Here is an 11,901-nt window from a genome sequence, read left to right as displayed (position 1 = left end):
ATGGAATGGAATGAAGCACAGCAACAAATGGAAAAATGAAAACAAATAAATAAAGCATTTCCAGACAACACAAAACCCAGATAGCGACAAAACTTTTTTTCATAAAACAACCAGTATATTCCTTCTTGTAATTGTGAAAGGTGCTATCTTGGTATTAATGTCCAAAACGCAAAAACTGAATGATGTTTTGACTGCTTGAATATAATCAAATCGAAATATTACATTACATTAAAATTGACAAAAATGATGACAGTAGGTCAGATATCTATTTCGAAAAGCTGTGGTTAAACACAAGTAAAAGTTGTGTGTACAATGTGTGGTTAGACGAAACAATTAACCTCCAATCCAGAAAGTAGAAATTGTATTCATTCAGTGCAAAAAAGAAAACAAACAAAACTCACTTGTAGATTTTGGTAAAAGAAAAAATGCATAAACCATAATGCATCCTTTGAAATGTTCTTCACCTTTAAATTCCCAAGATAAGAGGCAAATTAACCCAATATCAAATGTGTCTTTCTCTCTTTTCTTTTTGAGACAACAGTAATCCTGTAGTCTTGTGACACTATTTCCCACTCTGCTCTGTTCTTAGCTCACAGCGCCCCTGGTGGTTAATCCCAAACACAACGCATTGGCAACATCCTGCTCTAGCATTGCTTTCCAAGAATTCCCCACTGCAGTCCCCCCCTCCCTTCAGCAGCATTTCACCAAGAAAGCTTATCAGAAAATAATGCACTGTGAGCCATGACAGATATGAGTTGACAGCTCAGAACAGAATGAGCGTGAGAATATGGAAAAAAAAGAAAAGAATCAGTCTTGTGTGCATGTTTCAATGTGCTAGTCTTAGTTGAGTTTGATTGCAGTGAAAACGTATTTTGTCAGCCTGTGAAGGAACCCTATAGCTTCCACAAACAGAACCCTTCCCAGAAGCCACGTCACTCCTGTAAAATGTTGGACCAAAATCACTTTAAGTGCACAAATGATATTTTGGTTCTGTTACTGAGCAGTATGGCTGATAATATGACAAAGGGAAGTAGGGAAGACAGAGGGAATAAGGGGGTGGACATATCACATACCCCCACCGCCAACACCACCACATCCCTATTTTTGTTCTTAACTGCCAAGGGTATTAATAATTTATGAAGACTATTCTCTGGCATCCGGATGAATCATACTTTTTGCTACTTGGTTTCCCAAAAGCCCCATAGGTTGGATTAACACAGAAACAGGAAAATCTGAATTTTTAACCCTAAAGTGGGACAGGCATGAATGTTTGATATGTGCCTAAAAACAGATGGAGCGAATGTAACTTCTAGACAATAAGACCCTCAAAAGGTAATGCCAAATTGTGGAGGTTCAGATGTGAAAACAACAGAGAGCCGAAAAAAGGATATGCATAGACTACAGAAACAAAAAACAGTAACATTTGTAACGTCTTTGAAACCAGACTTTCTGACTGATAAAAACACATTTTGTAAACAGTTTCAAGCTCTCAAATGTTGGTTCAGCTCATATTTTTTCCCTTAACCAATCACACTAAGCGAACGTATATTTTGTCTGAGGGACAGGCAGGGTTTGCATATGAACAAGGCCAACATTCTGTCCCTTGAGCTGAACTCTGTCCAACACCGAGCTGTCACACATTCTAACTTGTTGGGGGGAAAAGTCAAAGCAGGACTAATAAGGAGGTGGACGATTCCGTTGCAGAAGCGTTCTCGTTTTCTCCCTAAGAGCAAAAGAGCCTTGAAAAGGCAATAGGTTGTGCACTAAAATAAATAGTGGGACACAGTGCAAATAGGTGCTGATTTTAATACCTTAATTCAACATGATTATACAAGAGAAAATTAACCAATATACAGGAGATTTATGATCAATAGAAAATTGTATTTATTATACTTTCCAAGATACATTCTATTCAATTGTAATGTCAATAAACACAGAATTTCAACGTAACAATACTTTTTAAATAAGGACCGGATAGAGTTAAGTCGATAAGAATTTCCAAATAGAACCTGTCTTGACAATATATCCTCAAAACTAAATAAATTAAAGAAAAAGTTTGAAGCCATGATGACCGAGCATTTTTTTTTCCTTTTCTTTTTTTCTTACTAATATTGCACATATTGTTTCATGATATGATTCTGCCCGGATCAAAACAATTTAGAAATTCGTTTCGTTCCTTGTCCCCATTCACAATTTTAAAACCATAATCAAGTTTAATGCACATTTATTTTGGTTGCATAATGTTAATAAGAAACCTTTTACAAGTGGGAGATATAAGAATAAGGAAACGGCTTGAGACTTCACAGACTTCTATCAGGCCTCGGCTTGTCGTGCGACACAATGAAAAGGAAACATCACATATCACATTTCACAACCCTCGTCTTGGTGGGGTCGAGTTCTCCAGCGAACTGGGAGAAACAAGAACCCTTGAATCGACTCGACAGTCACTTCTGCGGGCCTGAATTATCTCTGCTGCATCCCTCTGTCAAGTCCTTTCCACTCTCAATACCGATAACTCTTTAAATAATTCCCGCATAGAAAAATAAATGAACTATGTTGTTAAATTTTCTTTCACTACGAACTGGGAGCTGACAGGGGAAGGTGGATCACCGGTTAATTTATAGTTTAGACAATTCTGACTCGTAGTCTCTTGATGATGATGCGCTGTTGTACACTGTGTGTGCGTGTATGTGTGTAGATGTTTGTCCTTCCTTGTAATTTACAAACCAGTCCCACAGATACAAATAATGTAAGACTTACAAAATAAATTCCAGGTTACGCTTACATGGCAAGCAGCTTTGTAATCATCATTTTTCTTTTTTCATCTTGTTTTTTTTAATCATTTTTCGGAAACAACGTCCTCTGACAGTGTGTGTGCCAAAACATACAAGAACTGTAACTAGCAACTTTGAAGAGAAACACAACTCCATTCAGAAGACACAATATTAAACATGGCTGCTTACACAAAGAGAACAAGTCATGAAATCATTCCTCCAACAAAAAAAAGAGTTTAGTAACGCCTAAAAGCGAGCCGTTTGAGCCTCCGGGCAAAGAGCAGGTGTACAGCTACTAGTGTTTAATCCAGACAAGGTGGCAGAGTCTGCCGTCGACTCCAAAGGGCATCCCCAAGAACAAACCGATGGCCTCACAAATAAAAAACTAGCATCCATTGAGTCACCAATTCTGTTAACCTCATCCCAGGGGAGGTTATGTGAGAACAACCGACGCGCTCGCTGTTTTTTCTCTCTTTTTCTTTTAACGAAGGCGTTAAAGACGGCATTGGTATAATCTCAAGCACTGTTTTCAAGACCCTTTTGATTTGGTTGGAAAAAACAAAAGGAAGATAAAAAATAAACAAGAAGAACAAAATCAGTAAAATAAGTACCCATTTCAATAGCAGCAACAAAAATATATATATATATATATATAATATATATATATATATATATATATATATATATATATATATATAATATATATTATGACTGTCTGTCCGCTTTTTAGGGTGTCCTGTGGTATATGTATGTGGGAGTCATACATGTGGTGGCATGGATAATCCAAAAGGTCTTTTCCCGTGAAATAGATCCACCCTGATTCTAGTAATAGCTTTTGCAGTGTGAAGCCATTTTGTCCATCTCTGCATTGGTCATTAAGGATTTCCAGAAGGCACTTTTTCTCTGTGTGTGTGTGTGTGCGCACGGATGTGTTGCTGCAGAGAGGGAGATAAAGACAAAAGCGAGCGATCTGGGTAGTTGAAAGGCGTGTGTGTGGGCAGAGGGGGAGAACGAACTAGAGAAAGGCAGATGTGTTTGGCTGTCTGTCTGCCTTGGACGCCTGTCTAACTTCTTTCTGTGTGTGTGTGTGTAATCAATGCACTAAATTCAGGACAACAATCCCTACATTTTACTCAGCGCAGTCTGCTCCTCGAGCACCTGCAGGTAATCAGGCGTTCCTTGGAGCTTGGCCCTGAGCTCATAATACTCACTTTTCCTCTGCTCCACCACGATCTTACTGTGGTTACCGCCTATCAGCGACGACTTCTTCATCTTTTTATCCAGCGTTTTTTCGGGGTAGCGGATCTCGTAACCGCCCATTCCTATACTGTTGAAGTCTCTCTTGCTGTCCAGGAAGTTCTGGATAAACATGCTGGGCTCCCGGTGGGGAAGGAACTCCTCCAGCTCATCAATGGTGCTGAGGCGTTTGTTGCGCTCCAGGGTGGAGAGCGAATCCATGTCCTTGTCTGCACTGTTCCGTAGGATGATCTTCTGCCTCTGCGAGTCCGCAAACTTGAACCCGGCGTCCATATCCGAGGAGCGTCCCATTCCACAAGTGTGGCTCTTGCCAATGTGCTCGATGGTCTGCGGGATGAACGTTTCGCCTCCCAGGTTGTCTCCCGGGATGGAGCCCTTTTTACCAGATTTGTGATTGTGTCTGCGGAGCTGCAGCGACATTGAGGCGCACTCCTGATTCCCGAGCCCCTCCTGCCTGCCCACAGGTTTTTTATTCCGCCTCAGGACAAAGATGAGAAGGCAGAAGGCCACGAACACAGTGAGGATAAGCACCACGAGGATGCTGAGGATCATGATGGACAGAGGGACAGGCCCCCCTGGTGGTGCTTTGCCAACTCCGCCGGGCGACATGGAAGTCAAAACCGGGGTGGCGGCGGTGAGAATAAAGGGTTGTCTCGCCACAAGTTTGGGACACAGGATTTCATTTTTCAAGATGCGCAGCTCAATGTTTGAGAACTGCACGGGTGAGGCACATTTTACCTCTTTGGCAGCCACTCCATCGCTTAGCTTCTCCAGCCAGAGTTTGAGAGCGACAAGATCGCAGGTACACTCCCATGGGTTACCTTCGAGGTCTATCTGGGTCAGCGATCGCAGCTGGTCCAAGACACCGCTCACTGGTAGGGTCATGAAGTGGTTGTTTTTCAGATTCAGTCTGGCTAAGGAGACACCTGCAAACACGTAGGCAGGGAGACTTCGCAGGACGTTGTTATTGAGATACAGGAGTTGGAGGTTCGGCATGGAGTCAAATGTACCCGCTAAGATTTCTTTTATGGCATTGTATTCCAGATATAGGTACTGTAAGTTTGTGAGGCCCAAAAACATCTCTGGGTGTAACTGCTCAAGCTGGTTTCCGTTCAAATACAGTCTCCTCAGATTAGTGAGGTTCGAAAACACACTTTTCTGTACTGTGACAATTTGATTACTGCCCAGATGTAACAAATCTAAGCCCTCAAACCCTTGGAAATCAGACGGGTTTATGTCACGGATGTAATTTCCACTCAGGTGAAGTTTCTTGGCATTTGGCGGTTTGGGAAGGAGATCACCTAAACTTTTAACATTCCTCTCCTGACAGCTGACGCTGATTCCAAAGTCAGATGGGTGGGCTTTACAGCTGCAGGGCTGTGGACACAACAATGGAGGGGTCCGTGTCTGAAAGGATACAATCTGGCTATTTCTTCCAAAAGGGGGTAAACCGGCCACAATACCATTACCGTAAATCTTGGATGAATCAGTGCTTTTTGGAGCTTTAGTGGCCAGGGGAGCCACAGTGGTTGGGGAAGTTTTGGAGGGCGACTGCCCATTATCGGGTGGAGGCATCCTGACATCAAAGTCACTTCCAGTGCCCATTGGACAAAGCTCCTGTTTGTTGGTTTCTTTCAGAAGCCGCCCATACAAGTCACTTGGTGTTTCACATATGGCCTCGCCGATAAAAATGTTATAGGGCATGTTTTCAAGCCATGCCTTGAGAGGTGCTAAATCACAGGTGCAGTTCCAAGGATTGTCATCCAGCTGCAGCTCTACAATACGCCCAATATGCTCCAGAACCCCCAAATACGGAAGCTTCTGGATCCTGTTCCCTCTTATATCCAGGTGTGTGAGTGACGCAAAGCGAAATATGTTGTCGGGAAGTGCCTGTATGAGATTATCGTTCAGAATGAGCACTTTAAGCCTGTGCAGTTTGTTGAACGCTCCCTTTTCAATGTATTTGATTAAGTTGTAGTCAGCCTGAAGGTATTCCAAGTTTTCTATACCTTGGAAAGTGTCTGCTCGCAGCACCTTTAACTCGTTGTTGTTCAGGTGCAGCTGTTTCAATGCACTCATCCCCATGAACGCTCCGCCCTCAATGTTCTGCAGTTTATTGTTCCCTAGCTGCAGTGACACAGCGTGGGTGAAGTTAAGGAACGAGTTTGGGTAGAGTATAATCAAGAAGTTGTTCTGGAAGTTCAGGTGGTATAGGGAGGAGGGTGGCGGGAAGAGTTGCGTGGGCCGGTAGACGGTGACCTTCTCGCAGTTGACGTACAGCACGTTCTCCACAGACATGCAAGAGCAGGCGCTGCAGGTCTCGGCCATCAAGTCCGAGGCGGACGGGTCCGCCATCTGGGGTCCGTCCGACGCGTAGGGGGAGGAGAGGGAGGAGGCGAGGGAGCCGGAGATGGACGAAGAAAAGGCTGCCAGCACGAGTACGAGCAGCATCTCGCCGGTTAGAAATCCTCCCCAAGAAAACCATTTAGTAACCTTTAGAGAGAAGAAAAAAAGAAAAGGATAGTTGCATGTGCAAACGCTCACACACACAGCTTTGCGTATGTGCAAAGAAGCACACACACACACACACACAAAGAAAACCATCAAAATGCATATTTGATATTGATTAAACGGAAATATTTAATACATCGTTCCTTGGAACATTTCTCTCAGGGATTGTATTATGATCTATACATGGAAAAATAACTAAGCAAATAACCACTTTTTTATTGGAATCGTGAGGCAGTGAGTTTATTGGCAGTGAGTATCTTTGGCTTTGAAGCAGGGATGCCCTCATTGCCCTGATGATTTGGACAGCACACATGTTTGATGCAGACTATTCGTATACTGCAGAAAATTAACACATATTCTGAAAATTACTCAAACCTGTGAACTACTGCACATCTATCCGTCTTATTTCTGCTAGTCAGCATCGTCTTGGAAACAGTCTAAGACAGCAGCACGACTATTATTCACCTCTCAGCATATTACACATAGTCAGTCAAACTGCTGCAGTTTTCTCCCTTTCTCATATTTTTTTTCATCAAGGAATCTCATTTGGAGCAATCAGCGGCTGCACCACCACCGAGTAGCACCTTCAGATCATTTAGGAAAGCAGCTGTGAGAGCAAAGGGGAATATGAGGAATCGGGACTGTGCCCGTTGCTGACATATTGAGAGGGTTAAAACCTGCAGTCATTCATTACCCCCACCAAGGAATAAAATACACCTCAATGAAAAAATGTAAAAGGTAAGATCTAAAAAATAAAAAAATGGGCTTACCCAAAGCTGAGTCGGTAAAGAATGCGGCTCCCTCTGGAGACGAGGCAGCATTGGTGAGACATGGATGTAGACAAACAGTCCTCCCAGCAGCTGGAGTAGAACACGTACAGTCACAGGGGCGCAACAAGGTTTCTCCAGACCTCTATATCCCCATGAAAGCTACTGACAGGGATGCAGTGGAGATGGTTGTAGAGGAAGAGGTGAGGTGAGGTGGGGGGAAAGAGGAGGGGGTTGGGGGGGCGGGGGGGACTCCGATTTCACCCGATGCGTCTCTTGCTGACGGGCTCCTCTTGCTTGGAAAAATCACCCCTTTGGTCGTTCGGTCCCCAAGGTGGCTGTCCAACCTCCATGGGAGAACATTAATTTGGTTCCAAGAAAGAGAGATTTAGAGAGAGCCAGCGAGGGAGAAAGAAAGAAACAGAGAGAAAGAGAGAGCGAGAGAGAGAGAGAGAGAGCTTTTATAGATCTTGACAGCGCATCCAGCGACTCCAAGGCGTAAAAAAATGCGCAAGGCGGTCGGTGATGCGGTGAAAGTCTTTCATTCTTTGAGCTTTTATTAAAAGAAAAGTAGAAGGATGAGCAGATAGGAGTAAATAGGAAAGAGAGAGAGAGAGAAATAGGACAGGCCAACACAAGCTTCAGCTCGGCTCAGCAGCCCCCCAACGATCCAATGGATAAATACTGGTTTGTTTCGAGCGAAGTTGCGCACGGTGGCACAGCTTCAGAGGGCGAAAGCGGCCGAAACGCTCCCATCAGGTTCGTTGTCTCGGTGTCATATTTTCCATCAAGGGCAGCATTCAAATCCAGATCTTTGCTCGGACCAATGTTGCAAAAAATGAAAAAATATTTTCTCCTGGGCAGTTCATTTGCAGGCGGTGGGAGAAAACATACCAATATCACTCACCATGAGAGGGATCGCTTTTTCTCTCCAAAATTAGGAAAAGACCGAAGTCAAAAGTCAAGCACGGAGAGAAATAAAAGAAAGACAAGTCAATGGGGGAAAAACAATGCAGTTGTTCAGCCTTTTGGTCCGCTGCGGTGCGAGCGGAGCTGGATACTCTGTGCATCCATCGCTCCACGGGAATACAATTAATACTAACTTGGGAGTGCAAATGTATTTAGGAGATTTTAAAGTTCCTTCTTAAAAAAACAACATCCAGTTGGAGAAAAGTGGAGAGAGGCAAAAAGAGAAGGAACGCGAGCTTGTGGTCTTCCCCCACTCCTTCTGCGATACAGAACAGTGTCCGTATCAGGCGCATACGCGTACCGGCTCCTTCTGCAGCCGCAGCCACCGAGCTTCCCACACGACTGAAGGAGGCGATGTGGAGAGGAGGAGGGGGGGGCGGAGCGAGAGAGAGGGAGGCTCACATAGCCCGATGAACACGAAAAAAAGAACTTCAGACCTTGAAACAGGTCTGTTATTCTGACACTTTATTGTCGTCAATCCATTTTATTTTAAAGAGGCTCGAACTCTTTGTTTTTAATCTTTTTTTTATCGTCGACGTCCCCCCCCAACGGGATCAAAGACCCCGCCGCCGCCCCACCTCCCCTTAAAAAGACCCTGCCAAATCGTCGCATTGGACTTGACTTGCGCGACACGGCTTGAGCGCGACCCCGAGATCCGATCGCAGAGGGAGTGAGAGAGTTTGCGCAATCACGCACGCAGGCAGCGCACCTTGTGAGCGGCATCTTAAACAGAGGGGGGTTGCTGCAGTCAGACGGGGTGGGGGGGGGGCGGGGGGGGGGGGGTAGTAGGGAAATCAGTCTGAGGGCTCACGCGGCTCACATTTGTTTCGCCTCTCTTCCGGTGTTCGTTGCGGGAGAGGAGAAGAGAGAAAGGAAAGAGGAGGGAGGCAGAGAAAAGGAGGGAAGAGGGTGGGGGGGGGACAAGTAGAGTTGGATGGAGAGGAGATGGGCGCGAGCGCCCGTCACATGTAGCTACACCTCTGCTGCTTTAAATGACGGACACGAGCCACCTCCGGGACCACTTCCCTGCTGTATTTATTCATGCTGGATGGGTCTCCCGCCTCAGTGCATATAGCGGCGCACGCGCGCTCTGGCCCAATAATGCCTCTGGAGTGCGGTAGGGGAGGCGGGAGGGGAGGATGCAGGGGGGGGGGGGGTGTAAGCAGTCACACTTCGGTACCCGACATTGTTCCTCGGGTCTCACCGGAAGCCTGCACCTCTGGTGTGAAGTAAAAGCCGAGCTGTGCGAAGGGACTTTGGGGAGGGTCGGATGTGAGCCGAGGGTGTGTTTGTTGGACACTCAAGCCTCAGTATTAAGTTAATGTGACATATTTTCATAGCGTTACGCTCGGTTCCATCCCATTGCATACTTTTGTGTGATGCATCATATATTGTGACTTTTAGTTACTCAAAGTCATCAGTGAGTGAGAAAAAAAGGGCAACATTTTGCGTTCTCCTTGCTCTCGTGAAGTATTATGACACAATGCTTTGACAGCACTATTCATATTCATGGCTGTTCATAACTATAATACATTGCTATAAGCACAGTATGACGTTTGTTTATGATGACGTATTGCTCAGGATTTTATGGATTCATTTTTGTTTGGTGAAGCTCATCATTTAGTGTAATCCATCATCATCATGTGAAACTGAATTGATACGACTTATTCAACCAGTCCATTGGACTGTATTTCCCGTTTGACACATTGTGCCACTGCACAAAAGAAGAATACATGTTAAGGAAAAATTGTGAATATATATTCATGAGGTTTTAGTCTTCCTTTGGTGCCTCGCCTTGACGTAAGCCAGCTGGTAATTAAGAAGCCTTCAAACTGCGAGTTATCGTCTTGTGATGGGACATCTATCGAGCAGCGTTCTAATACAGTTCTCCTTTTTAAAGGAACTCAGACCCACCCCAGTTTGTCTCGGTGTTTCTGCACAAATACTTTTGATTGAAGTTACCCCTGAAGGGAAGCAGCGCAAGCCCATTTCCTCAACCCCCCCCCGTCCCGCACCGCCTCCTCCCCAGGTAACACGTGGGGGCTGCGAGTGTGCGCTGATAATTGACAGTGTTCCTGCGCTGGTTGTGAGTGGCCTGAGGGAAGCAGGCCTACTAGAAGAATGAGCCAGACAGTTGGCAAAGCCTCTACTTCCGTCTCAGCTGTCGTTGGTAGTCCGGCCATGTGGCCGATTCACTGCTTCCTGTGTCCAAACACTGGAAGGGAAAAAAAAGAAAGAAAACCCCCTTGAATCTCATGTGCTCTAATCCTATTTGTGGGATTAAAAATAAAGCACCTTATTATGTGTTTTTAAAAAGGGATTTGTACGTCGCACCCCCTCATTTGTTCTTTGTTTCGGCCCCTCGTTTGCAGCCGCTCCGAGTGCTGGCAAGGCCTCAAGGGTTTCATGTGTTGCCCCCATCTGGTCACAAAGAGGAGTGCAGCACCTCCATGGGACGTGCAGGTGGTGCTGCTCGGGTGAGGCCTGATCGCTTTGCCTCATCATGGATGGGGTTTTTTTTCATGCTGGCTGATCAATGGCGCCGGCAGGTTTTAGGATCACAGGCACCTGTTGTCTTGCTGCAGCAGCAGTATGGATGAAGAACAAATGTGGATGTCCATCTTGGATTAGCATGATAGATAGTTTATTTCTCTATTTACAGAACAAATGTAAATAAAATGAAAGCTAATATATTTTACTCTCTTATTCGCTCAGGTTGAAATACTAACCTAAATAACCATCTCTTTTCTCTCCTCTGAATGATCTTCATGAAGACATGCTATTGAGAGCTTTTATTTATTTGTGTTTACAATGCTTAGTGTTTCAATTTCATCAAGGTATTCTATGCTTTTATTAATTTATTTTTTATTATATTTTCACGGACAACTTGGAACCGATGGCTTGCATCCATCGCCGCTAGTTTATGACTCATGATGCCTTTACGGCCCACTGATGTCATACATCGCAGCCTCGTCTACCTTTTATTGTTCATTACTACTCCCAACAATTACTACAAAGTACATCGCCACAAGAGCTTTGTGAGAGAGACGGAGTTCATCCTTGATTATGTTTGTCTTATACACCTGCTTATGACCTGCGTATATGGCTGCTTGATTTTGTGTTTAAATGAAATAGTTAAAATGCAATCACAAATTTAATTGGTAGTTGAAGACACATCTGGCGGTTGTCTGCGCTCTACTGAGTGCAGTTTATGCTTGTGTTTCTGTTTTGATCATTTCAGTGATTTTTATTTCATCTCTCTGTAAGGGCTTTGGTCGACATTTGTTGTTTTTAATATGACGCTACAAAATAAACTCATCATGTCCAAATGCTTTTAATGCCATCTGAGTCACTTTCAGTGGTCCGCACACAGCATTGAACTTTTAAGAGAACTTTGATGATGAAGGGTTTTATTACAAGCCTTTTTGATTATGAAAACTTGTTTTACATTACTCCTCAAAAAACCCTCTTATCAGAATACTGCTGCCAGTTTTTGTTTTTACCAATACAAAAAACGAGAACACACAAGCCATCTCCTCGCATCAATGCACTTAATGTATCCTGTATAAAGCCTTACATAATCCTGTCTGTTTCAAAACTTCTAAAAATGTCCCCAACAAGAA

The 11,901-nt window shown here is 44.3% G+C and overlaps 1 protein-coding gene across 1 annotated transcript; it reads right to left on the bottom strand.

Annotated features, from left to right (window-relative positions):
- Nucleotides 1-1,786: 1,786 nt before the first annotated feature.
- slitrk4 (SLIT and NTRK-like family, member 4) lies at nt 1,787-7,952 on the bottom strand. Its single transcript, XM_040174497.2, has 2 exons — nt 7,313-7,952; nt 1,787-6,524 (listed from the first exon to the last, which is right to left on the bottom strand). Exons 1-2 carry the CDS (start codon nt 7,361-7,363, stop codon nt 3,897-3,899), a joined length of 2,679 nt encoding a protein of 892 aa, XP_040030431.2. The 5' UTR covers nt 7,364-7,952; the 3' UTR covers nt 1,787-3,896.
- Nucleotides 7,953-11,901: the final 3,949 nt, after the last annotated feature.

Source organism: Gasterosteus aculeatus, chromosome 4 (genome assembly GCF_964276395.1).
Source record: "Gasterosteus aculeatus chromosome 4, fGasAcu3.hap1.1, whole genome shotgun sequence".
Classification (NCBI taxonomy): domain Eukaryota; kingdom Metazoa; phylum Chordata; class Actinopteri; order Perciformes; family Gasterosteidae; genus Gasterosteus; species Gasterosteus aculeatus.
Note: the sequence above shows the minus strand (reverse complement) of the source record. Positions and strands in the feature narration are given on the sequence as shown.